At 36.5% G+C, this 27,698-nt stretch overlaps 2 protein-coding genes across 3 annotated transcripts in view; both read left to right on the top strand.

Annotated features, from left to right (window-relative positions):
- Positions 1-749, top strand: part of LOC137391103 (nostrin-like) — a 48,307-nt gene extending 47,558 nt beyond the window's left edge. For both annotated transcript variants that reach the window (XM_068077463.1, XM_068077462.1), the window contains one exon: positions 317-749. In XM_068077463.1, the coding sequence (XP_067933564.1) occupies positions 317-423 (107 nt within the window). In that variant the 3' untranslated portion in view covers positions 424-749. The remainder of the gene's footprint in view (positions 1-316) is intronic.
- Positions 750-2,114: 1,365 nt separating this feature from the next.
- LOC137390712 (carboxypeptidase B-like) lies at positions 2,115-22,883 on the top strand. The gene is made up of 10 exons (XM_068077035.1): positions 2,115-2,192; positions 2,888-3,012; positions 7,424-7,523; positions 15,142-15,243; positions 16,856-16,963; positions 17,939-18,058; positions 20,416-20,506; positions 20,910-21,045; positions 21,357-21,511; positions 22,631-22,883. The coding sequence occupies exons 1-10, from the start codon at positions 2,115-2,117 to the stop codon at positions 22,780-22,782; spliced, it is 1,167 nt and encodes a 388-aa protein (XP_067933136.1). The 3' UTR covers positions 22,783-22,883.
- The last annotated feature ends 4,815 nt before the right edge of the window (positions 22,884-27,698 follow it).

The following is a 27,698-nucleotide window of genomic DNA, read 5'->3' as shown; positions in this document are numbered from 1 at the left end:
TGTATTTGCGTTCCTCCATTGATGCCATCAGTTCAGGGTGTATATAGTAGACAATGAACGCCGAAAGGACGATGACGACATGCGACGATATAGTGTGAAGCAGCCTTTAGAGTGTCTTTGGACACGGCTCTTATTATAGTAAAGATTTCTTCTCATACTTAGTTATTTTTCATATTGTCTGAATTACCCAGATGCATCACACTGATGTGTCATCATACGTATCCTACAGAATTGTTGGCAGGGCTGGTAAGGTGCTCTTTTTATGCCTATCCTCCTCTATGGGACTCAATCGTACCTTCTGTTTGCTTTTCTACAGGTGACGAGGTTAACATACTAGAGAAGGATACCGATGGCTGGTGGAAGGCAGAACTAAGAGGTTGCATTGGTGTAATACCGCAGTCGTATGTTGAAGAAATCAGTTGATACCTTCTGAAGGTCAAATGATGCCACACAACGATATTTTTGCGTGGATACCGTGATACAGCAGGGGGTGACAACTTGCCAATGTCGTATACTAGTCATATGGCATGTCTAATAACATTCTTGTGCTCCATCTCTGTTTCCTTTAGGAATATTTTATATAGTCATATTTCTTTATGTCATAGTCGACCTCATGCATTATAAACTACAAGCTAATATATTTTACATTTCGGTAGAACCGAGCTATTTATATAATTTTTTATGCATTTAAAGAAACATATATATTGGTGTATATGCTATATCTGTAACAAAAATAAAGAGCAATGATTAATGGGTCTATCTTGTATTTATTCATTTCATATGGGTTAAATCTCTTAGTTTTTTATACTTGTAGACTGGGTATGACTCCTTACAAATGCTTCAACCTATCCTGTAATAGTTCTACTGCATGCTTTGTCTACATGATCAGTAAATTTATATTTTGAATATGTTTAGAAAGTAAACATATTATAATGAAAATGAGTTCATTACAGCATTCTCACGCGCATGGAATTTGTGCGCTCAACTTCTCAATGCCCCACATTCAATCAAATGATTTCACTGCTCACTCAGGCTGTTTGCATTTCTAAATGGAGTCTTTTGAAACATTCATCACTGCTGTTTATTTTTTCATGTTAGCCTGTGGTAGGTTCATTTGATTGAGAGCCGTGCATACTGATCATCTAATCATAGATGTATCTAAGGAACTGATATCATCATTCCTCATTCTTGCGCTAGGAGACTGATTAGGGGAGGGGCCTAGCTTTAGTGAATTCTCGATATCTCAGGGGGTCTTAAATATGAGTCAACTGCTGCACGGATTAGATAACAAAGTCAGAAGATGTGCAGCTTAACGCTTTTTGAACACTGGATAAGACAATCAGCGCAGCCACTGCAGAGTATGTAAAGTAACCTAGACAGACTAGAAGAGCGCGATGTGGGAGAGCTGGAGCTATTTCCTTGGCATTGCTATATTGATAACAGCCACACATTCTCTAGACAGGCAAGCTCCGTAATATTATTAGCAGTCAGTTTTGTTCCAGTAACCTAACATTTATCCTCTAGGGTGGGACTTCACAAATTGTTCACATTTTGTGGTTTGGCCCGAGTTGTCTCGGAGTATTTGTCGGAAGGTTGTGGTTAGTGGGGTGTGTACAAGCATGCAAATTTGACAGAACAACCTATTGATTTAAGCTCTTCATTTTATCATATATTTTTAAAAAATGTGACTGCGTGTACATTCCACAGAATATAGACCATATTATTGATTTTTTGCTCAGAATTCTGTCTCAAAACGTGTGGTAACAGTCTGGAGTTGCTATATACACCTTTGGGAAAAAGATAAAGTATTGATTCACTCAGCTTGAAGATGTTGGGTCAGCGCTCAAGGGCATCATTCAGTACAGGACTTGTACATGTAATGATTGTCACATGTTTCGCACACATTCCAGTTTGGCATAGTTTAATCCTCCGCAATTGGACTCATCAATTTGCTCAATTGTTTGTTCTGTAACACTTGTCATGTCATCATGTTACATGTGTTACTATTTAAGCGAGTGCTCGCTCTATTATCATCATCATAGCTTTTTGAAGAGCTTTTAAAGCCTCCTATTGTTCTCGTTCTTTCATTTTTTAGCGAGCAATCAGCTGTATTAATGGTGATTCACGCGGCGAAGGAAGTTAGAGTTGTCTATAGAGTTCTTTCCTCGCTCGCTGAGGCTCAGCCTGATCAGGTGAATATAGCTGGCACCTTTATAGTCTCTTGATTGCTTCTATATGAGAAAGAAATGTATAATTTACTGATTTTTTATCCCTGAAATAAATTGCTAAGTTCATCATAATTTGTTAGACATGTTGTTTATGTACACATGAGGTGTTTTCAGTACTTTGTGTCACCATCGACCTTGTTACAAAGACTTTATATTGTATTGTTGTATATGAAATTGATATTATCATACCTCATTTTTGATACTGTGATGAATACTATAGCAAGTCTGTTAATTGCCTTTATGCAAAAAAGAAATTTAGAAAATTCTAGAATTTTCTAAACTATATATTCTTAAAATAAATTGGAAAGTTTCCCATAATTTGTTAGACAAGTTTTTTTGTGCTTGAAAGGTTTTCACAATATTTTATGAGTCACTATCAACCTTGTTACCAAAACTCTATATTACAATGTCGTGCATGAAAATAGATATTGGAATACCTCGTCATTGATAGTGTAGTGAATATTATTGTAACTTATCAACACTTCAGGTTTGAGATACGCATTAAACCTTAACCATATCAATCGAGCAGTGAACAATACCAGCAAGTACAGCACCAGTATTAGAAGCCATACTTCAGTAAAAAGTAAGCACAGCATTTGAAACTAAGACATAACATTATAGTATGGCACAAGTGGTTATATGTAATTATATTGTTATAGGTGGATATTTTACACGCTGGAAAAAATGGCACATTTTCTCTTTTGGTTCATGAGGAGCTTGCAGAAGAGGTAGCAGCTGCTGTCAAACCATATGCTTCAAGTCAAGGCAGCATCACAATATCAAAGTAAGTTTGTTTCTTTTAGAATGATGTGTAATAATATTATTCACTCACACATAAAATGTTATCAAAAACTTTTAATTTTCTAAATTGCTCCTAATTCATAAAACTTTTTATCATAAAATTATATTAGTTTAGCTACAAATGGAGAGACATTATGATTATGACATCAATCACATATACATTTCTCGAAGTTGGTCGTATGTGTGTCGTTCAAGCTATAGCTACTAAAATCTTAGAATAAAGAATCCATTAAGCAGAAGGTTTGATCTTGGAACCTCCTGTTCACCAGTCCGACTGCCTCAATAACAAGACCACACAAGCGTGATAGATTCGCTAGGTGATATATGTTGCTATATGGGAGCAAATACGCTACGTGTTCCGTCATGACGCAAACTCTAAGCATAGCGTAGCATAGCTTAAAGTAGAAGCCGTAGCTCTTCTTAGTAAACTTACTTGAATTTTCTATTGGCAATGTGCCAGGCTAATAGCAAGTGGCAGGCAACTCTCATTACCTCTTATTGTCTATAAGCTGATTTTCAATACCCGGGCAACGCCAGGTAGCGCAGCTAGTATATGTAAATATTCATATGTATGTATGTGTATATATATATATATATATATAGCATTTCGGGGAAGTCTCGGCACGTATTTTTCTTCTAGTACACTGGGAGTCTTGTGCGCCATTAAAGATTGGCAGGAGTAACAAGTATGGCCACAATTATGCCATAGTATGGCAAGGTGGGCAGGTGGTGCAGTGGTTAGTGCGCCTCTCTGCCAAGCCTCTGTTTTTGAGTTCAATTCTAGTTAATCAGCACTAACGCTAAGCACTGCAAGCGTGCGTATTTTGTTGCTATAACTGGACATGTGACAGACCAATAAACCAACAAACAAACTTAAATTTATAATTATAGACCAGATGAATGCCCGGCATTGTATGGGTGATATATAAAGTTGTTCCACAGAAAATGTATTTTAATGGACATATACAACATTTATCATTTAAGCTTTTAAACGACAGTGTTTGTTTATTTCTGTGTGTCTCCAGTCAGTGTATAATTTAAATATTTCAAAGCATAGCTAAACCATTTTGTTGAAAAACATTTCTTACTTTCTATTTTATACATTCATTCTAGATTTAAAGCAGCTTATAAAGTATAAACAGCGGCAGGTAATTTGGTGGGGTAATAAATAAAATGGTTAGTAGCAGGTAGTTTAGTTGCCATTGGCTAAGTTTCTTTACCCAATGAATTTGAGTGACTTTAGCTGGTCTAAATCTTTACTATAATAAAAGCTGTGTTGGTTTTTCCAATTCTATTTGTGTTCGTTCTTTAAAAAAAATTGCACTTCACAGGAATCGAGCTCGTACATTTGGATGTACAGATGCTAAGCTAAGCTCGCCTCCACTAAACTGTGTAGCCACCTTGCTACAGTTTGGAATCATTGTGCTTATAATTGTTATGCATCATAATCTCTCATGGGTGTCACGGCGCATCAGACTGCAAGCGTTGTCTTCAGAAAATTCTGAGCATGTATTTTTCTTTTAGTAGTTCAAGCTTGCTTTTAGTAGTTTGCTTCTAGTAGTTCAAGCGCTGTAAGAGTGCTTTTTTAACCAATCGCTATAAACTGGACATACGACAGATAAACAAACAAATAGATTTATATATATATATATATTACTGTTGGTACCGTGAGACGAAACAAATTTGACGTAACGAAAAAAACGACAAAGAAGCATCGTGTTGCATACACTTAGGTCCCAAAATATTTCTTAACAAAGGCGTCGTAACGTGTGGGTGCAATGCTAAATTAATAGCTATAACTGGACAATCACAACAATGAATACACGAATACACATATGACCAAAGTTGAGAAATAAATATATAGAAAATATATAGATACCATAAAACCTGTATTTGAACGCAACCTTTATTTGAACGCCATTATGGGAGAAGGATTAAAAAATAGAGCGTCACCCTTTAATTGAACGCCACCTCTGTTTAATTTCCACTTACTATTTGGCTATCTTAGTCTTCACGAACCTATAATAGTAAGTGATCAGTAGAAAAGTATCCACAAAACCGTACTAATAATGACTCAATTACGTCAATAATAATTAATGGGTTCGTTTTTTTGTTTGTATCGAAGGCCATTTTCAACTCTAAGTCATTAGATGTTTTTGTAAGAAACTTAGATTGCAACACCATAGAAACAATTAGTAGCTGTATCAGACTAACATGTGTTCTTTTTTTAATGCGGGCTTGATACTTCGATGTATGTGAGAAAAGTTTTCGCATTTACGATGAAAAATATGCTACAACATATTTTGAAGCTAACATTTTGAGGCTATTTTGATTACATGCGGTTTCTCTTTATTCGCGCTAGAGGTTTCTATTCAAAATGTCATCGCATGAAAAGTTTTGCTATGCTAAAAAATTGTTTGAACGCTAATATCAACTAGCTCAGCTGTGCAGAAAAGGAGTTGAGGTCAGAAGACGCTGTGGAAGGTATTGAACAGCCCAAAGAATATGATTTGGCTTCAAACGCAAGCAACAATCAGAACTCAACTGGCCGAGCAAATGATGCTTGTATTTTTGTATTAAAAATGTTAATATTTGTTTTGAAATGTTAATTTTGGTTGCTGCATGTATTATAATTATGGTTTGTTTATGTCACTTGTTTTAGAATATATATTTGTAGCATTTGATATGTTATTATAAAACTTATAAATTTGCATATTTATAAGTTTACTATTTGATATAATTTGATAGCATATTATTTGATAGCATGCTTGCAGTAATCTGAACTTAGCTTACAATAGATCGACGTTCATAACTTCTGTTCTATTGCACTTAAAAAGTTCACTGTTTACAGTTTTGGCTGTGAACTGTAACAAACATATCGACGAGTGCAATGAGCTTTTATGCAAAATTTCTAAATATAGTTATGAAAAAAAATATAACTTCAAATATAGAATGAAATAAAAACTTAAAAGCTCCAACAAAATGCAAAGCAGAGCACAAGCTATAAGATCATCGTTGGTTAATTGCAAGCAATAAATACCAACTGGTAGAGACATGTATCAGCTTCCTCGTGCATATTTATTTAAAAAATCTACAAGCTGGAGGTAAGTTAGCAAATTTCTTGCCTCCGAAAAAATTAATGTCATACTGCCCGGAGAATAGTGCAAAATATAAGCAACTGTGGTGGATTGTGTGTGCCGAGCCGAATCGAGTCCAGCCAAGTGGAACTCGAGGCGGGCCTCCCGCTAGATAAGCACGAGCATTTCGAAGAAGAAGGAAGAGCTGATCTGCGCCTGTTATACGACTTGTTGCATGCTATTCTTGTAACCACTGTATACTAAGCACATAAAATATGTGTATGAACTCTTGCACTGAGTCTTGTACTTTTGAATTAGTAAAGGGCAGCACACAAAACCTTTACACAACACTCGATTCGCCCGCGAAAGGATTAAACTTATCTTCTTAACATCCTGGTGATCGAGGTGTTTGAGAAATACAACACCACCCTTTATTTGAACGTCACTCCTAATAAAGCGCCCTTTAATAAAAAATTTAAAAAATAGAGTGCCATGGCGTTCAAATAAAGGTTTTACGGTATATAGATTGGATAAAATTGTTCTTCACTCAAAGCAAGCTGAACTCAGGCTTTGCATGTTCATTATACTTATAACACTTCTTTATGACAGTTCACTATTCTTTATTTGTTGTTTCACGATCTAATTTGTTTTGAACAGCATTGACCGTATCTATTTGTCTCCAGTTTTACAAATACAATAACTGTACACATTAAAAGTAAATTTCGCTGTCGCAACAAACTGTAGAGCAACTCTTTTTCATATCATTTTTGCCTACATCATATAAAAAAAGGTTGATTCACAGACACATCTTTACAATCAATATATATGCAAACCTTATTCCATGAAGCATATTTTGTGCCCTTATGGTTTCCTCCATTTGCCTTCCTTGGATGTTTTATTCATAAAGACAGAAATTCTCTGACAACTGCTCTGACTACTGCTACTGCCAGGGTGCGAGATTCTGTATGCATAAGTATGTCTTTTAAACTAGAGAATTTAACAGCTATCCAATTGCTTTGTAAGAATTTTGCTTGAATGCACTTCCTGGCTAGAATGCTAAAGCCTTGGTCTTCTCAATTAATTAAAAAAGTTCTGAAGGTCTGCCAAGAAGGGCAGTAGCTAGTACCAAACAAATAAATGGTCACTTTTGAGTTTAGGTGCAGTTTTTTTTGTAGTTTCTTCATTTCTGATTTTTGGGAAAACCTGAATATATTGGGTAAGTACAGAATCAGATTTGTCCAAAAGTGGAGTGCGACTATAAACCTTTAGATAGAGCCAGTTATTTTGTTTAGCGAGTAACAAAGAATATATTTACAGGATTGAAGAAGTGAACATTGAGCATGGATGGAAAGACTCTGGAAGAAAGAAAAGATCTCTTAACGATTTTGATTTGGAGTCATACAACACGTACAGCAGTGTAAGTTATACTGTGTGTAGCGCACCAACACTTGCTATTATGTATACAAGAGTAGATCACATTCTTGCATGAAGCCAAGTTAGAATTCCAAATTGCTAGTAAACACCTCATCTGGGCGAGAAATCAATAAACACTCATGCTTTGTCTGATTTTCCAACCTGATAATGTCACAAACCATAAACCATTATAATCAAAATAACGTTGTAGTTTTGGTATTTTTAAACAATTGCGTGGCTATCAATACTAATGAGCTCAATAACTATTTATTTACCAAGCTGTCATCATTGACTAAAATATGAACCAATACTGGACATATAAATCATGCAAAAAACCTGCATAATTGAGCAGCAAGGCTCCATTTATTATGTCTAGTGATTGGCTGATGGCCAAACTGCTTGTTTCAACTTAGAGATAATTCTGCTATTCTCTCATCTCTCAAGCCTCACTTTTCTCTCACTCGTCTCTCTCACTCGTCCCTCTCACTCGTCCCTCTCACTCGTCCCTCTCACTCGTCCCTCTCACTCGTCCCTCTCACTCGTCCCTCTCACTCGTCCCTCTCAATCGTCCCTCTCACTCGTCCCTCTCACTCGTCCCTCTCACTCGTCTCTCTCACTCGTCTCTCTCACTCGTCTCTCTCACTCGTCTCTCTCACTCGTCTCTCTCACTCGTCTCTCTCACTCGTCTCTCTCACTCGTCTCTCTCTTACTCGTCTCTCTCACTCGTCTCTTTCACTCGTCTCTTTCACTCGTCTCTTTCACTCGTCTCTTTCACTCGTCTCTCTCACTCGTCTCTCTCACTCGTCTCTCTCACTCGTCTCTCACTCGTCTCTCTCACTCGTCTCTCACTCGTCTCTCACTCGTCTCTCTCACTCGTCTCTCACTCGTCTCTCTCACTCGTTTCTCTCACTCGTCTCTCTCACTCGTCTGTCTCACTCGTCTGTCTCACTCGTCTGTCTCACTCGTCTCTCTCACTCGTCTCTTTCCCTCGTCTCTCACTCGTCTCTCACTCGTCTCTCTCACTCGCCTCTCTCACTCGTCTCTCACTCGTCTCTCTCACTCGTTTCTCTCACTCGTCTCTCTCACTCGTCTGTCTCACTCGTCTCTCTCACTCGTCTCTCTTACTCGTCTCTTTCCCTCGTCTTTCACTCGTCTCTCACTCGTCTCTCTCACTCGTCTGTCTCACTCGTCTCTCTCACTCGTCTCTCTCACTCGTCTCTCTCACTCGTCTCTCTCACTCGTCTCTCACTCGTCTCTCTCACTCGTCTCTCACTCGTCTCTCTCACTCGTTTCTCTCACTCGTCTCTCTCACTCGTCTGTCTCACTCGTCTGTCTCACTCGTCTCTCTCACTCGTCTCTCACTCGTCTCTCTCACTCGTCTCTCACTCGTCTCTCACTCGTCTCTCTCACTCGTCTCTCACTCGTCTCTCACTCGTCTCTCTCACTCGTCTCTTTCACTCGTCTCTCTCACTCGTCTCTCTCACTCGTCTCTCTCACTCGTCTCTCTCACTCGTCTCTCACTCGTCTCTCTCACTCGTCTCTCACTCGTCTCTTTCACTCGTTTCTCTCACTCGTCTCTCTCACTCGTCTGTCTCACTCGTCTCTCTCACTCGTCTCTTTCCCTCGTCTTTCACTCATCTCTCACTCGTCTCTCTCACTCGTCTGTCTCACTCGTCTGTCTCACTCGTCTCTCTCACTCGTCTCTCTCACTCGTCTCTCTCACTCGTCTCTCACTCGTCTCTCACTCGTCTCTCTCACTCGTTTCTCTCACTCGTCTCTCTCACTCGTCTGTCTCACTCGTCTCTCTCACTCGTCTCTTTCACTCGTCTCTCTCACTCATCTCTCTCACTCGTCTCTCTCACTCGTCTCTCACTCATCTCTCTCACTCGTCTCTCTCACTCGTCTCTCTCACTCGTTTCTCTCACTCGTCTCTCTCACTCGTCTGTCTCACTCGTCTGTCTCACTCGTCTCTCTCACTCGTCTCTTTCACTCGTCTTTCACTCATCTCTCACTCGTCTCTCTCACTCGTCTGTCTCACTCGTCTGTCTCACTCGTCTCTCTCACTCGTCTCTCTCACTCGTCTCTCTCACTCGTCTCTCACTCGTCTCTCACTCGTCTCTCTCACTCGTTTCTCTCACTCGTCTCTCTCACTCGTCTGTCTCACTCGTCTCTCTCACTCGTCTCTTTCACTCGTCTCTCTCACTCATCTCTCTCACTCGTCTCTCTCACTCGTCTCTCACTCATCTCTCTCACTCGTCTCTCTCACTCGTCTCTCTCACTCGTTTCTCTCACTCGTCTCTCTCACTCGTCTGTCTCACTCGTCTGTCTCACTCGTCTCTCTCACTCGTCTGTCTCCCTCGTCTCTCACTCGTCTCTCACTCGTCTCTCTCACTCGTCTGTCTCCCTCGTCTCTCACTCGTCTCTCACTCGTCTCTCTCACTCGTCTCTCTCACTCGTCTCTTTCCCTCGTCTCTCACTCGTCTCTCTCACTCGTCTGTCTCACTCGTCTGTCTCACTCGTCTCTCTCACTCGTCTCTTTCACTCGTCTCTTTCACTCGTCTCTCTCACTCGTCTCTCTCACTCGTCTCTCACTCGTCTCTCTCACTCGTCTCTCTCACTCGTCTCTCTCACTCGTTTCTCTCACTCGTCTGTCTCACTCGTCTCTCTCACTCGTCTCTTTCCCTCGTCTCTCACTCGTCTCTCTCACTCGTCTCTCTCATTTGTCTCTCTCACTCGTCTCTCTCTCACTCGTGTCTTTCACTCGTCTCTCTCACTCGTCTGTCTCACTCGTCTCTCTCACTAGTCTCTTTCACTCATCTCTCTCACTCGTCTCTCTCACTCGTCTCTTTCCCTCGTCTCTCACTCGTCTCTCTCACTCGTCTCTCTCATTTGTCTCTCTCACTCGTCTCTCTCTCACTCGTGTCTTTCACTCGTCTCTCTCACTCGTCTGTCTCACTCGTCTCTCTCACTAGTCTCTTTCACTCATCTCTCTCACTCGTCTCTCTCACACTCGTCTCTCTCAATCGTCTCACGTCTCACACTCATCACTGCTTACAATGGGTGTATGGCTGATTATTGAAGGGATGTACAATTTTTTACATGCATATGCATGAATGTGGATCTGAGAGTATGTGAGGGGTTAAGACGTAAGTTTGCTCGTGATGGTGTGAGGGTACATTAGGGTGTGAGTGTGCGTGTGCGTGAGCGTTTGTGTGCATGAGGTTGTATGAGGGTGTAAGTGAGTGTGTGCACACGTGTGCGTTCGTGCGTGTGTGAGTGTGCATGTTCATATACGTGTTCATGTGCATGCTTGTGTGTGTGTTCATGCGCATGAAGGTTTGTGAGTGTATGAGGGTGTGCACATGTGTGCGTGTGCATGCGGTATGGTGCAAGTGCATATGTGTGTAAGTGTATACTTGAAGGTGTGTGGGAGAGGGAGAGAGGAAGAAAGATAGGGGAAGAGGGGGAGGGGGAGAGAAAGCAACTTATTGTTTCAAACACTCCAGTCTTTGAATCTATTATATCCACCTCACAAATAGAGTAGTCTGGAAATTTGTTTGAGTAAAATAAGGTTAAAAAATGAATTATAGAAACTAGTTTGAAGTGATCGCTAATTTGTTTGCATACTGTAGGTGTTTATTTTTGTAAAAAATTGTTGTCAGGCTGCAGACAGTATGAATAATCACTGCATGTTGGATATTCTTGAGCAATATCTATATTGAGCTTGTCTGCATGATTAAATACCACACCTAACTTGCAGATGTATCCTGGGTCTAAGTATTACCAGGGTTTGTTGTTGTTGCCTCGATCTGTTTGAACTGGTGAAAAAGGGTGGCGTGGGCAGTGGTTATCCTAAAAATGAATAACTAGTCCATGTCCTATTTATACTCAACTCATCATTGTGAGTGCAAAATACAGTATTGACACTTTGCACCCAGTTAATCTGTTGTAAAGAGTCATATGACCCTGTAATGACCTTGTAATGACACTGTGATAATAGTAAAACAAATGAATCGACAAATTCCATCAGTAGGCTTAGCTTTTAGGTGAGTTTAGTTAGGGATAACTCCAGATGGTTTTGTAAGCTTTGCTGGTAGCAACTGATGCCCTATATTAGTCAGTTTAGCAAAAACTAAGCAATGGCTCACGGCACTTCTTGCTGGCAACAACTGGCAATAACTGGCAGCAACCAGTTGCAACTGGCTTATTAATAGAAATGTGCAATGTTCAATAGCACGCTGCGTGTTTTTATAATGGAAATTCTAGACATTTTAATAGAGTGACATAGTTATTCTTTTAACGTCTAGAAAAAAATTTCCTTTTCCTAAAGAGAAGGCAGCTTAAGAGTATCTGTTTTTAGTCATCCATCTCCTAGGATATTTGTTATTAAGGTATTTCTTAGGATATTTGTTATTGAGGTATCTCCTAGGATATTTATTATTGAGGTATCTCCTAAGATATTTGTTATTGAGGTATCTCCTAGGATATTTGTTATCGAGGTATATCCTAGGATATTTGTTATAGAGGTATCTCCTATGATATTTGTTATTGAGGTATCTTCTAGGATATTTGTTATTGAGGTATCTTCTAGGATATTTGTTATCGAGGTATATCCTAGGATATTTGTTATAGAGGTATCTCCTATGATATTTGTTATTGAGGTATCTTCTAGGATATTTGTTATTGAGGTATCTTCTAGGATATTTGTTATCGAGGTATCTCTTAGGATATTTGTTATCGAGGTATCTCTTAGGATATTTGTTATTGAGGTATCTCTTAGGATATTTGTTATCGAGGTATCTCCTATGATATTTGTTATTGAGGTATCTCCTAGGATATTTGTTATCGAGGTATATCCTAGGATATTTGTTATAATGGTATCTCCTATGATATTTGTTATTGAGGTATCTTCTAGGATATTTGTTATCGAGGTATCTCTTAGGATATTTGTTATTGAGGTATCTCTTAGGATATTTGTTATCGAGGTATCTCCTATGATATTTGTTATTGAGGTATCTCCTAGGATATTTGTTATCGAGGTATATCCTAGGATATTTGTTATAATGGTATCTCCTATGATATTTGTTATTGAGGTATCTTCTAGGATATTTGTTATCGAGGTATCTCTTAGGATATTTGTTATAATGGTATCTCCTATGATATTTGTTATAATGGTATCTCCTATGATATTTGTTATTGAGGTATCTCCTAGAATATTTGTTATCGAGGTATCTCCTATGATATTTGTTATTGAGGTATCTTCTAGGATATTTGTTATCGAGGTATCTCTTAGGAAATTTGTTATCGAGGTATCTCTTAGGATATTTGTTATAATGGTATCTCCTATGATATTTGTTATAATGGTATCTCCTATGATATTTGTTATAAAGGTATCTCCTATGATATTTGTTATTGAGGTATCTCCTAGAATATTTGTTATCGAGGTATCTCTTAGGATATTTGTTATCGAGGTATCTCTTAGGATATTTGTTATAATGGTATCTCCTATGATATTTGTTATAATGGTATCTCCTATGATATTTGTTATAAAGGTATCTCCTATGATATTTGTTATTGAGGTATCTTCTAGGATATTTGTTATCGAGGTATCTCTTAGGATATTTGTTATAATGGTATCTCCTATGATATTTGTTATTGAGGTATCTTCTAGGATATTTGTTATCGAGGTATCTCTTAGGATATTTGTTATAATGGTATCTCCTATGATATTTGTTATAATGGTATCTCCTATGATATTTGTTATAAAGGTATCTCCTATGATATTTGTTATCGAGGTATCTCCTAGAATATTTGTTATCGAGGTATCTCTTAGGATATTTGTTATCGAGGTATCTCTTAGGATATTTGTTATAATGGTATCTCCTATGATATTTGTTATAATGGTATCTCCTATGATATTTGTTATAAAGGTATCTCCTATGATATTTGTTATTGAGGTATCTTCTAGGATATTTGTTATCGAGGTATCTCTTAGGATATTTGTTATAATGGTATCTCCTATGATATTTGTTATTGAGGTATCTTCTAGGATATTTGTTATCGAGGTATCTCTTAGGATATTTGTTATAATGGTATCTCCTATGATATTTGTTATTGAGGTATCTTCTAGGATATTTGTTATCGAGGTATCTCTTAGGATATTTGTTATAATGGTATCTCCTATGATATTTGTTATAATGGTATCTCCTATGATATTTGTTATCGAGGTATCTCCTATGATATTTGTTATTGAGGTATCTTCTAGGATATTTGTTATCGAGGTATCTCTTAGGATATTTGTTATTGAGGTATCTTCTAGGATATTTGTTATTGAGGTATCTTCTAGGATATTTGTTATAGAGGTATCTCTTAGGATATTTGTTATCGAGGTATCTCCTAGGATATTTGTTATTGAGGTATCTTCTAGGATATTTGTTATAATGGTATCTCCTATGATATTTGTTATAATGGTATCTCCTATGATATTTGTTATAAAGGTATCTCCTATGATATTTGTTATTGAGGTATCTCCTAGAATATTTGTTATCGAGGTATCTCCTATGATATTTGTTATCGGGGTATCTCTTAGGATATTTGTTATTGAGGTATCTCTTAGGATATTTGTTATTAAGGTATCTCCTATGATATTTGTTATTGAGGTATCTCTTAGGATATTTGTTATCGAGGTATCTCTTAGGATATTTGTTATAATGGTATCTCCTATGATATTTGTTATAATGGTATCTCCTATGATATTTGTTATAAAGGTATCTCCTATGATATTTGTTATTGAGGTATCTCCTAGAATATTTGTTATCGGGGTATCTCTTAGGATATTTGTTATTGAGGTGTCTCCTATGATATTTGTTATTGAGGTATCTCTTAGGATATTTGTTATTAAGGTATCTCCTATGATATTTGTTATTGAGGTATCTCTTAGGATATTTGTTATTGAGGTATCTCCTAGAATATTTGTTATCGAGGTATCTCTTAGGATATTTGTTATCGAGGTATCTCCTATGATATTTGTTATTGAGGTATCTCTTAGGATATTTGTTATTAAGGTATCTCCTATGATATTTGTTATTGAGGTATATCTTAGGATATTGGTTATAGAGGTATCTCCTAGAATATTGGTTATTGAGGTATCTCCTATGATATTTGTTATTGAGGTATCTCCTAGGATATTGTGTCGTGAGGTACCACAACCAGCACAGATTATTTTACAGTAGACACTTCAATCAAGTGTATTTTATAGTAGTTTTACATCCTACAAAGAATAAAATACATGTTAATATCCTAATCCATTCCAAGATCTTCCCAAGCTCATCTCCTTTGGCTCTTCAAAAAGAAAAAACTAAACTTAATTTTTTTAATATAATGACTGTTCAGTAACTGTAGTATTATTGGTTTGTATCGACAACTTGTTCTCTTTTTCTCATCACTTTTACTTGGTTTGGGGTTTATGATTACCGGTACAGTAATTGTATGTTAAGGGGGTGTGTATGTCTTCAATGTTAATTTGAATCCATTTTTTTCATTTTCTTGATGCAGCAAGGTCTATGCTGCAAAGAAAAAAAGCGAATGTTTCTCACAGCTAACCTAACGATTTGCTGCTGTAGATAAAGGAGTATATTTATGCATTGGCTGAGGATTATCAGGATATATGTGCCACAGAAGTTATTGGTGAGACATTTGAAGGCAGAGAAATTATTGCTGTCAAGGTATGTATTAACTGCTTCGTAATTTATTCATTTTTGTCTTTGATATATAATTGTATGCAGAACATTGAAAGTCATATGACAAGATGTTAAGCTATGTCATTATAAATGCACAAGAACATTGTCATTACCCGGATACAAGACTTTATACACAAATGGTCTGAATGATGCCATTATGGATGTAGGAGACTCAGTCTTCATAAATACAGAAAGTCCAAAAAACAAGCATCAACTTAAATAGCTTGTCCATCTTTTACCTCAGTTAGTCATTGCATCTACTAAATCATTACTGGTATTTCGGGTTACGCCTAATGCTGGACAGTTAAAATAGACACATTTTATTCAAGAGGTCATATCCTGGACAGTCAACAAATGTGAACATACCATAGAAAGGTGGAGTACCCTAGCAGGCCACAGTTTAGCATTGCTAGCATAAATTATTCTTTGATTAAAATGGCACAGAGCTTGCCTCTGCAGCTGCCATACCAGGCCAGCACTATTCAACTTCCTCAAAGTTTCTATAATTAATCATAGACTTGATCATCACGCTAAAAACAAAAGCGACTACAATATATGAATATTTTACATAGTTGAAGGTCGTTGTAATCGTAGACACAACAGAATCTCACAAAATAAAGTCATTGTAATTGGTTACACGGTCTCTGGTTATGATCATATTAGCTAAATGATGTTGCAGGCTCCTCTACAATAAAATATATATATATAAGGATTAAAAATATATTAAATGCCAGAATAATAATCACTACGTAAAAAACATATTTCAATGATGCGTGAAATGAATTGGAATCCTTTGTTGGAAAACTAAAATTCATATTTACAACATAGTCACTCATTGTGAATTAAGTTAATAGCCATAAATTATATATTAAATTAATCCTCATTCTATCCTACTTTTAAATATGTCAGCAAACAGCTATAAAACTTTTTTTTGAATGATTATGTAGGTTAAATTTTTAACTTTTCTAAATTTTTTAATGGTTGAAGGCAGTTTGTACAGATATGATCACACCACATACCTTCTATTTGCTTATTTCAGGTCAAATAAATGTTGTATATGATGTTAGACTACACTGTATATGATGTTAGACTACACTGTATATGATGTTAGACTACACTGTATATGATGTTAGACTACACTGTATATGATGTTAGACTACACTGTATATGATGTTAGACTACATTGTATATGATGTTAGACTACACTGTATATGATGTTAGACTACACTGTATATGATGTTAGACTACACTGTATATGATGTTAGACTACACTGTATATGATGTTAGACTACACTGTATATGATGTTAGACTACACTGTATATGATGTTAGACTACACTGTATATGATGTTAGACTACACTGTATATGATGTTAGACTACACTGTATATGATGTTAGACTACACTGTATATGATGTTAGACTACACTGTATATGATGCTAGACTACACTGTATATGATGTTAGACTACACTGTATATGATGTTAGACTACACTGTTTATGATGTTAGACTACACTGTATATGATGTTAGACTACACTGTATATGATATTATGCTGTATTATAGCACATTATGTTATGTTATATTACATATATTATAGGTACATGGCCTTGACAGCAGCAAGCCTAGAGTTAAAATATTCATTGATGGTACGCAACACGCCAGAGAGTGGATTTCACCAGCAGTTCTGGTTTTTCTTATTACAAAGGTAGGAGTTGTCCAATCAGCTTCTAGGCAAAATCTGGTCTGTTTATGAAGCTTAAAGCCGCATATTTGAGTAATTTCTATAAACTCTCTATAAACTCTCTATGTTGATGGACCACAATTCTATAACTTTTATGTTTGTCAGGTTTCTATGCAACATAAATTTTGTACCTTTCAAAGTCTTGTCCATAATCTCAAAAAATGAAAGCAAACAAAATGCTTATTACATTCTAATTAATTATTTTGATTATTCTTTGAGGCCATAGTGAAGGGAGCAACACAGCCGTCCCTGAAGGGTTGTGGTGATTAGTTAATTGAAGGCTATGTGATTATCATGTGGCTTTGTTCACTTCTCATACGGCAAGCATAGCAGCTGATTACATGACTTCAAAAACTCAAAGATTTTAATTAGACAAACGCGCCTTCATATCTAATGAGATTTATGGACTCGCGAAACGTGGCAGTATATCTCTTCATTTTAATCTCTCAGATGTCAATATTTACCTAACTTTATGCTATGAGTTTTAAGTAAATGCACTGATTTAATGAATGTAAGTATGCATTGTAAATGCTCTATCAGCTTATGTTAGTAGGGAACTTTGTGTCATGTTTGGACTGGCCGGTAGTTCTTGCTTGTTAGGTTCAGACTGCTCAGACCCTATTTGTATCTGAAAATTGCTTTTTTATACTTAATTATTTGGAAATTTCTATTCGCTAAATGCAAAAGTGACAGCGTAGTCAGGTGACAAGTTGAATATTGATAGAAGCTGCCTACATTGCTTAGGTTCTTGCATGGAATTAATACTGCCTATTCAATATGCCTAGGCTATACCCTTTCATTTCGCTTGTTAAGACTTGTGAAAGCTCAATCGCTTTTCTGTTTGGTAAATTGCTTGTTCATAGATGAAAATCAAGTGTGAATCTATATCATAAACATCTTTGAAGCTAGAGATCTGAATCTATCATCTGTGCATTGTAGTTGGTGACAGGATACGCGAGTGATGAGCTCTGGGCAGTCAATATGCTGGAGAAGTATGAGTTCCACATAGTACCTATAGTAAACGCTGATGGGTACGCGTACAGCCACAACACTACCAATGTGAGTACATGTTCACGGGTGCTTCTAGATAAATATAATAAAAATAAATGCGCCTTAGTCGATAGTAATAGGTCAAGGTTACCGTAGTTGATAATAGTTCAGAGACCTCCATACATTATATTGGTTTTATATTTATACTAGATGAATGACCTGAGTTGCACGGGTAATCAAAAGGTTTTTGCATTGCACATTTATTTTTATTCAACATTATACAACATTTACCAATCTAACCTTTAAATGTTGTTTAAAATTTATTTCTGTGTGAGCTAGAAGTTTTATTAAGTTTATGCTATATATCAATACATGTATTTAAAGCATTTTAGTGAAGTCTACACACATATTTTTTAGTACACTAGCAGCTCCAATAAAGCCATTAAAGATTGGCAGGTGAAATTAGTATGTCCACAGTTATTCCATAATATGGCAAGGTGGTTGGATAACGTAGTGATTAGCGCGCCTGTTTGCAAAACTGGTGTTTCCGAGTTCAATTTCAGTGAGAAGTAGTTTTTTGTTTCTATAACTTTATCGCTATAACCGGACATACGACAAACAAATCAACAAACATTTAAATCTTTATATATATAAAAAAAAAATTGTTTCCTCACCCCGGATACCCCGTATGGGTGGTAAATTCTGCTCTAACTCGAGTCTCCTACCAGAGACCTGGGAGTTTGAGCACTCGTCTCAAGATCTTAGCTGTTCCCAATAGCGCACTTTTCTGCAACTCACCTGAGTTGATTGTTGTTGGTATTTGGGCAAGCCACATTTTATGCGCCGGTGTTATTGCGCCCAGTGCCCCAATCACGACTGGGATTACGGTTGTTCTTACATTCCAGCATTTTTCAATTTCTTCTCTAAGAGGGAGATATTTTTCTACCTTTTCTTTTTCTTTGCTGGCTATATTGTAGTCATTGGGTACTGCTATATCTATTATAGTAGCCCTCTTGTTCTCCTTGTCTACCACCACTATATCTGGTTGGTTTGCTAGGACATGCTTGTCAGTTTGGATGTAGAAGTCCCAGAGGATCTTAGCGCAGTCATTTTCATTGACCTTACCAGGAGCTTCCCACCAGTGTTGTGGTTTATTAAGGCCATACTCATCACATAGACTTCTATACACAATACCTGCGACATGATTATGCCGCTCAGTGTATGCGTTCCCTGCTAGCTGTCTGCATCCACTGATGATGTGTTGGATGGTCTCAGGTGCATCTTTGCACAGTCTGCATCTAGGATCGTCTCTAGTGTGATAGATTTTCGTTTGGAGTTGCCTTGTTGGGAGCACTTGCTCCTGGGCAGCCATGATTAGCGACTCTGTATTGGCCGTTAGGTTTCCTTTGTTCAGCCACATATATGTCTGGTGAAGATCGCCAACCTTAGATATTTGTTGGTGGTAAGCACCATGAAGAGGTTTCGTATGCCAGTCAATTTCCTCATCATCAGGGCATAGGTCCGTTGTGAGAGCAGCCGATTGAAATTCAGCTAGCAAATTATCTGAGATGGCCATGGAGGCTGCATATGCTTTGATGCTTCGCTCTTCCTCTTTCACTGTCTGCTGTACACTTTTGAGTCCCCTACCGCCATCTTTCCTATCAAGATACATTCTAATAGTATCAGATTTTGGGTGGAGTGCTCCATGCATGGTCAGCAGTTTACGAGTTGCTATATCTGTTTCTTTGATGGCTTCCTCAGTCCACTTTATTATGCCTGCTGGATATCTTATTACTGGCAGTGCGTAGGTATTTATTGCCATGATTTGGTTCTTGGCATATATATATATATATATATATATATATATATATATATATATATATATATATATATATATATATATACTATATATATATATATATACTATATATATATATATATATATATATATATATATATATATATATATATATATATATATATATATATATATATATATATATATATATATATATATATATATATATATATACTATATACTATATACTATATATATATATATATATAAATTTGAGTGGAAGAAGGATTAGATATGTTTTCAAGCATTGCATTATTTTAAACTGCAAATATGCTCATAGCTATGCATGCTTCTATACAGTCAGTAGAAATTGATTAGAAATGGATTCTACAAATGCATGTAACACCAATTGTATATGTGTTTGTAACAATATACTTTGTATATTGCTAGTAAATACCGGTATATGATAATTAAATTGATAGTGAATCAGTGTACCTATAAATATTTAGTAATATTTATTCCTGTTAATCTCATGTACACAGTGACTAAATTATACAGACAAATAGAATTGCCATAGTTGTGTTGTCAATGAGCTAAGGCACTTTAGATTTTTTTTATATAAACTTAGGGAAGATTCTGGAGAAAGAACCGGAAAATAAACAAAGAAACTTCATGTATAGGCGTTGATTTAAACAGAAACTGGGGATTCCACTGGTCAGGTATGTAATCATTTAACGAGAGGCACTATTGGTAGATAAGCTATGGATACCATAATACATTCTCTAAGTTGTGTATACTGGGTAGTATTTGTTGATATAACCTACATGTAGTATCATTCAAGCTGATAGTAGGCATTCATAGAAGTTGTCTTCTTCATATAATCCACTTATGAGCATAACTATAGCTAGTTTGACAAAAAAGGCCTACCTTAGGATTCTTGCTGAAGATTCATTTAGTGCTCCAGCACAGACTGACAAAAGGAATGTAGTTGTTAGTTTTGAATTGAACTACTACTAGAGTTAATTATTAGTTTACCAACAAACAATAACAGTAGATAGCAATGAGAATAGGCAGGACTTGGTGTAAGGCAGACACAAAATAAAGTATACAATAATGTACCAGGCAGAGGAGGGAGCTCTTACGAATGCTCTCAGATATATTACGGAGAGAGTGAGTTCTCTGAGCCTGAAACAAATGCTCTGGCAGTTTACATAAAGAAATATAAGGGCAGCTGGCATTCCTACTTCTCCTTCCACAGGTTAGTAGGATTACCTTATTTGGGTTATGTATCTATTACGCCTACTATCAGAAAAGGGTTGCATTTTTCTACCAACAGCTGTTCTTAAACTTTGCATTTTCTCATCTTCATGTCAGTAAAGAGAAGCGATGTAGATATACCAAGACTAGAAATAGCCTTGCTTTGGCCATTTGTTAAAAGACCATAAAGCAGTCTCTGGTAAGAATTTGCTAGTGACTCTGTAAAAGTAAAATCTTAAACATGGAAACTTCCATGTCTGATGCACACTGAACACTGTTAATAAAGCTATCTTCTCTTGTTTGTATCTGTAGCTATGGTCAGATGATATTGTTCCCATGGTCACACTCCTCCATACAGTCTCCTGACCATTATTACCACCTAATGGCTGGAGAAAAAATGGCAGAAGGCATCAAGAACGTCTTTAATGGTACTGTGTATAGAGTTGGCTCTGTCGGAAGCTTATTATGTGAGTAGGATATAGTATGATATTCTAGGAGTTGTGCTCTCTGGCCTAAAAGTTGCTTCACGTTTATGGTCTTTCAGTAGACAAAAACTCTTACTTGTGATTCAAAGAGCTACACTATTTTTTAATCTAGCCATCTTTTTGTTGGCTTTGGAAGACTTTTTATTGTACTAGCTGTACTACCCGGTATCACCCGGGTAGTAAAAGTCTGCACAGAAAATTGATTTGTATTTAACATATAACAACATTTGCCATTCTAACTTTCAAACTACATATCATGTTTTGTGTAACTAAAATAATTTAAAAGAAAATAAAAACAACTGTAAGGTTTTCAAACTTTCTCAAACAACTGTAGCTTTCAAACTTCATATCATGAGGAAAATGGTTTATGCAGGTCAAATCAATTGAAAAAAACGACTATAATAAGGTTTAGATGTAAATGTTAAATAACTAGCAAGTAATAGCTAAATTAAGTCAGTTTTGCTTTAATTATAATAAAAGATGATTTGGTAATGATACAGTTAATACGAACTGAGAAAACAAAATAGAAGTCCTGAAAATGTAGAATTAATAATAACAATTCATGCATAGAAGTGTTTGTGTGTATAAAAAAGGTTACTGTTCTACCAGAAGCTACTCATAAAAACTCTGAATATGACTATGCAGAGACAATATAATTGTTTGCCCGAGAAGAATTGGCTTTGACCCCAGATATAGTAATCAAACTTTATGAAATATATTTCTTAACAGAGGCATCGTAACGCGTGGACGCATCGGTAAAATAATCAGCGTGCGCTATATCCGGAATGACAGACAGATCGACGAACACACATACTTTAAGAAATATATATACATTGTACATGTATATAGATGTCTAACTTGCCTTCTTAAGATATATCGCAGGGAATGATAACTCTAGCAGTACAAAGAGTCAGTTAAGTTGAGTATCTAACATAGTCTAAATATTATTTTGAGTAAACTTTAATCAATATCAATCAAATTGAAATTGAGATCAAAAGACGTCTTGCTCAAAATCCTAATACAGGTCTGTAAAAGTCCGATGCTTTCGGCTGTCGAGTTCAACAAACTTCCATAAAAAAGAAATACGTTTAAATGTTTTAGATGCAGCTTCTGGAAGCTCTGAGTCTTGGGCGTATGCTCGAGGTGATTTCCCATATTCCTTCACTATTGAGCTACCAAACCTATACAACTTTGTCTTGCCCAAGTCACGTATTGCACCAACAACGCTAGAAATTATTAATGGACTTCAGTGAGTACAAATAATACTACTTTATACACAGCATTGCTATAAGATCTTGTAACAGGCCTTGTCATTGACTGGTATATCTTTGACTGCTATTTGCATCTTACGATTGAGAATACATGGATGTGAACACATGAAAGGTCTGGTGATATGAGACCTATATAAGACACTCAGTCTAGATTTGTTCAATCAGAACTGGCTTTTGTAAGTCTACGAAATGAGGCATCGCCTACTTAGCTTCACTTGTCGCTTTTATAGATTTTTTAATGTTCATTTTGTTTAACCGCCTCGCTACAGTATATGTCACTATATTGAGCGTTAGGTCAATACTAACAACCATTACAACTCAACTGCAAATAACAGGTGCTATCAAATTTTGCAGCTATATTATTACTAGTAAATATGCCAGTATTTTTATAAATTTTCCCACACAAAAGGAGTTCTGATTAATAATAACAAACAACAAAAAGTATGGCAATATTTACTATAGTAATCCCATTCAGTGATGAAGGGATGAAAGTCTTTTTGTAAAAATAGAATATAGATTCCACAAACAAATACCTAATTTTTTGTACTTTGAAGAAAACCTAACGAGCAGTACTGCTCACCTTATTATTGTCAGTTTAGAGGTTTTCAGTAAGATAGCAACTTAAAAAAAAACAAATACCCAGCAAGATAAAATTTAGATTTCGGTATTTGCTACGGAGGATTTATGTTAACGCAAATTTCAATACTGATACGAAAGGCATTTATTTTAATGCAGCAGAACAAAAACAATTGTCTGGAGCAAATTGGCAAAAAACTCTAAATTTCCTTTAATGTAATAAAAGCCATGTCCATTTGTCTGGCTGTCCATCTGTTCATCTGTCCATTTGTTTGGCTGTCCGTCTATTCGTCTATCTGTCTGTTCATCTGTTCATCTGTCCGTCTGTTTGTCTGTTCATCTGTTCGTCTGTCCGAAGCCAAGGATGGAGGTTGAGAAAAAATATTACATCATGTGGGATTTGAACTCTCTTATAATAATTAATTTTAGCTTCACGTTGACAAATATTCACAGCTACATGTACAACTGTACAATTACTACTATATAACTGTACATGTATATACATACATCATATTTTGTTTTAGGAGTTATCTTGCTTTCATTGAAGAGACAAGACCAAATCTATATAACAGTTTATTGCATAGAAGTGGGCAAATGTTAAACAATCAAACAACAGCATTACCTGATAATTTCTCTTACATCAATGTCGCGCAAGATACTGAGGCAACAGAGATGATAACTCCTTTTACACTCTCGTCTGAGCTCAGCAGTTATATCTCACCAATAGATGGCAACACTGTACCTTCTGATTCGCTTGTTAATCTTACTCTTAATCACAATAACCTATCTACAGCAGCCTTAACTGACAATCATTTGACTAAGAGTTTAAAAACTTCCTATTATACTCAAACAGAGAGCATAACTCCTTCACCAACAAGAAATATCACTCTGAGTACACAAGAGATCTCAAAGACGGTTGCCCCTACCAGCTCTTTAGGTGGAGTTTTTAATAGAACCACCACACCTCGACTGCAAATGACTAATACTACAGGAGTAAACTCTACTGTGACAGCGACCTTTACGGTATTAAACTCTACAACGACAGCAACCTCTCCAGCAATAAACTTTACAACGACAGCGACCTCTACAGCATTAAATTCAACAATGGCAGTGACGTCTACAGCATTGAACTCTTTAATAACAGAAACTTCTATGGCTCAACTGGAAGTAACAAATGTTACAACATTAAATTTTACAACGACATCAACTCTTGCTTCTATATGTGGTCCCAAGTGCAGAAAGTCTCTGAGTTTACCAGCTCCTGTAAGGTTTTACACTAGCCAATCAGCATTTAGCAGTGCAAATGTCTGCCTTATTTATTTGCATGTATTCTGTATACTTTTATTTTATTGAAAAGATTTCATTGCATACTTAGGTAATTTTAAAAATATTTATTTTTATAATAAAAAATAGCCTTGTACTGCAAGACAAGTTGTGGATAGTGGTTAACATAAATGATTAACATAAATGATTAACATCAATTGTAACATCAATGGGCTATCAACCTTAATCAATCTCAATCAACTTTAATGGTTAAACAGTTATGGGTTATGCTTAACATCAATGAGTAAGGGATTGAGGTTATGCATGAGGTTAACCAATCTTAATGGTTAACATTAATGATGAATATCATTAGTTAACTGAGAGAATAATGTCCAATACTGATCATCGCCAGATAGGCCTACAACAATGAAGCAGAAAATGTTTACTCATGAACAAAATTTTACATATGTTAAAGAAAGACAAACTGCTATGACAGCCAATATATTTTCAATAATTTCTTTCACAAGTTTAAGATACATGAACTCTCTGGTAAATTTGCTGATGAGATATAGAGGCGGACCAAGATGAGATAAAAACATCTTTGAAAGCATTGAATGAAAAATCTTGGAAGAATTCCAAAATAAGATACCTTGTCAATAGATTTTGCTGAAAAAGTTTTTTCAAATGTCAACCACTTTTATTTAGGCTGCTGCTTCTGCTCGCTGTTTAAACAAGTAATATATGCTGTTATATCAGACGTTTGATTCATAGATGGTAGGATATCTGCTCATGCTTGCAATACGCAAAGCTGCCGGTTTAAATCCAAAATATTCAAGCTCTGTAAGTTCACGCCTTTGGAGACCCTTGGCTAGTCAGTCAGCACCGCTGTTGCAAGTCAGCAAATCTCTTGAGGCTTCTGATGGTGGCAGTTGACCTGCTGACATTTGAATGCTTGTTCTGACTGTGGAAAGAGTCTGGCTTGTCGGTCCGTACTCTCTATTCCCTTCTGTTGTCTGCACCAGGTCGTAGGAGTGGAAAACTTTCCTTGTCATAGATCGACAGATTTTTTTCATTTTCATCCGAAGAGATGACATGTAAATGAGTGGGTCAAGAATGCAGTTAATAATAAACAAGGCGAAGAGGTACTGCTGGGCCATTACAAATGCTGTCATAGCCTTCAGAGTTAGTTGATCTCTAAATCCTAGGGCTAACAAGTGGCTAAGAATCAGATCAGCAGCATTGATGGTGTAGCTAGGCAGCAAGAATACGAGGTAGCTGCCAAGGATAACAAGGGTTGTGTAAAGAGCTCTCCTCGCTTGTCCAAAATCCTGTAACAAAAAGAGAAATTATGACAAACTTGAACTAGTGAAAAGTAAAAGATTTACCAAACTGTCCTGTCTGTCTGTCTGTAAACCTCTCGAACTATAATGCTTTTTATAGCAAAATGTATTGGCAACGAATTACATTTCCTAAACAACCATATTTATTATTCATAACTTGCTAGTCACATTGTTTAAATAACAGATAATGAATATAAAGATGGCTGCTATAATTACATCGTTTAACTAAAACATCTGACCGGTACTTCACCAAAACATGCATGTGTGATATCTACATGTATGTCACACACACACGCGCGCGCACGCACGCACACACACGTGATATCTACATGTATGTCTCACACACGTGCATACACACGCACGTGTGATATCTACATGTATGTCTCACACACATGCATGCACACACACGCACGTGTGATATCTACATGTATGTCTCATACATGCATACATGAAAATTGTACCAATTAGCAGACCAGGTTGACAAAAAGCTATGAAAGTGCCAGCACATCATAAGAAATCACCTATGTTCAAATCTTTCTAATATAAAAAAGCATAATTGAACCGTTAGTGGAGAAAAGCGGGGCTTAAAAGGAGGGGAGAGCGGAACAGACTATAAACTTATAAGGAAGGTGGAAATGTAAGAACTTACTCTCGGCTGGACACCAGACTCAGTGGCTTTGATCTGCATTTATATAATTATAGTTGCTGTTGAAAATTTAGTGGTGGTCCCAAACAGGTAAGGGGTTTGTGTAAATAGCATGTATGTATAGGCATGTCTGGGTAGCAATTATGGCCATGCATAACACACTGTAGTGTGTCGTGTGTAACGCACTATTAGTACATTACGCACTAAACATCATGCACTACTACACACTACGTGACACATATAATACACTATTAGTGCATTACACACTACAAATTACATACTAAAATGCACTACATGACACATGATGTACTATTAGTGCATAACACTTTACACATTGTACAGTACAATGCTGATTTACAGTACAATACTGATTCCAAGTATTGTTCATATTTGAAAGATTTTGGTATATTTTTGCTGAAAACCATAAAACCCCAGCAGTATGCATACTAAAAATGATAATGAAATAATGAATGTACCTTAAGTATTGCATTCTACCTACTTGTTGTCTGGGAGGCGCAACCACCAACTTCTTGATCTCGCGAAATATGGAGCAGTAGATGATAACCATGGCAATGAGGCAGATAGGGGCTACTATGAGCAGCACGGCATCAACGCTGTAGAGAGTGGTTGACATAACCTTCAAATATTATAACACGTTATATGAGTTTTTCACGCTTGTCCTGTATTTATGCTGTCTCAACCTGTAGATTTCTCTTAACTCTCTATTTGCACCATTCTAATGTCTTCCTTTATATATACTAGTTCTTCTTTGTTCAAATTCTCTCTCAACTCTCTATTCTCAAGAGTTATTCTCTCTTAACTCTCTATTCTCAAGAGTTATTCTCTCTCAACTCTCTATTCTCAAAAGTTCTCTCACCATCACTCATTTTTCATTCTCCTCAGATACATCTCAAACTTCCTTACTTTTTAATGACTTTTGTAAACATTTTTATAATTACTTTTTTTGCTGTTCTCTCATTTATATTTTGTTCCCCTAAATCATTTGAGGAGTTTTTTTAATGCTTTTAGTCAGCGATTATCAATAAATTATAATTATTTTAATTAGAAGCAGC

Source organism: Watersipora subatra, chromosome 3 (genome assembly GCF_963576615.1).
Source record: "Watersipora subatra chromosome 3, tzWatSuba1.1, whole genome shotgun sequence".
Classification (NCBI taxonomy): Eukaryota; Metazoa; Bryozoa; class Gymnolaemata; order Cheilostomatida; family Watersiporidae; genus Watersipora; species Watersipora subatra.
Note: the sequence above shows the minus strand (reverse complement) of the source record. Positions and strands in the feature narration are given on the sequence as shown.

Coding starts and splice junctions, on each gene's coding strand:
- LOC137390712 (XM_068077035.1), top strand. CDS start 2,115: ATGGTGATTCACGCGGCGAAGGAAGTTAGAGTTGTCTATAGAGTTCTT. Junction 7,524..15,141: donor CATACAACACGTACAGCAGT/GTAAGTTATACT, acceptor TTGCTGCTGTAG/ATAAAGGAGTATATTTATGC. Junction 15,244..16,855: donor GAGAAATTATTGCTGTCAAG/GTATGTATTAAC, acceptor CATATATTATAG/GTACATGGCCTTGACAGCAG.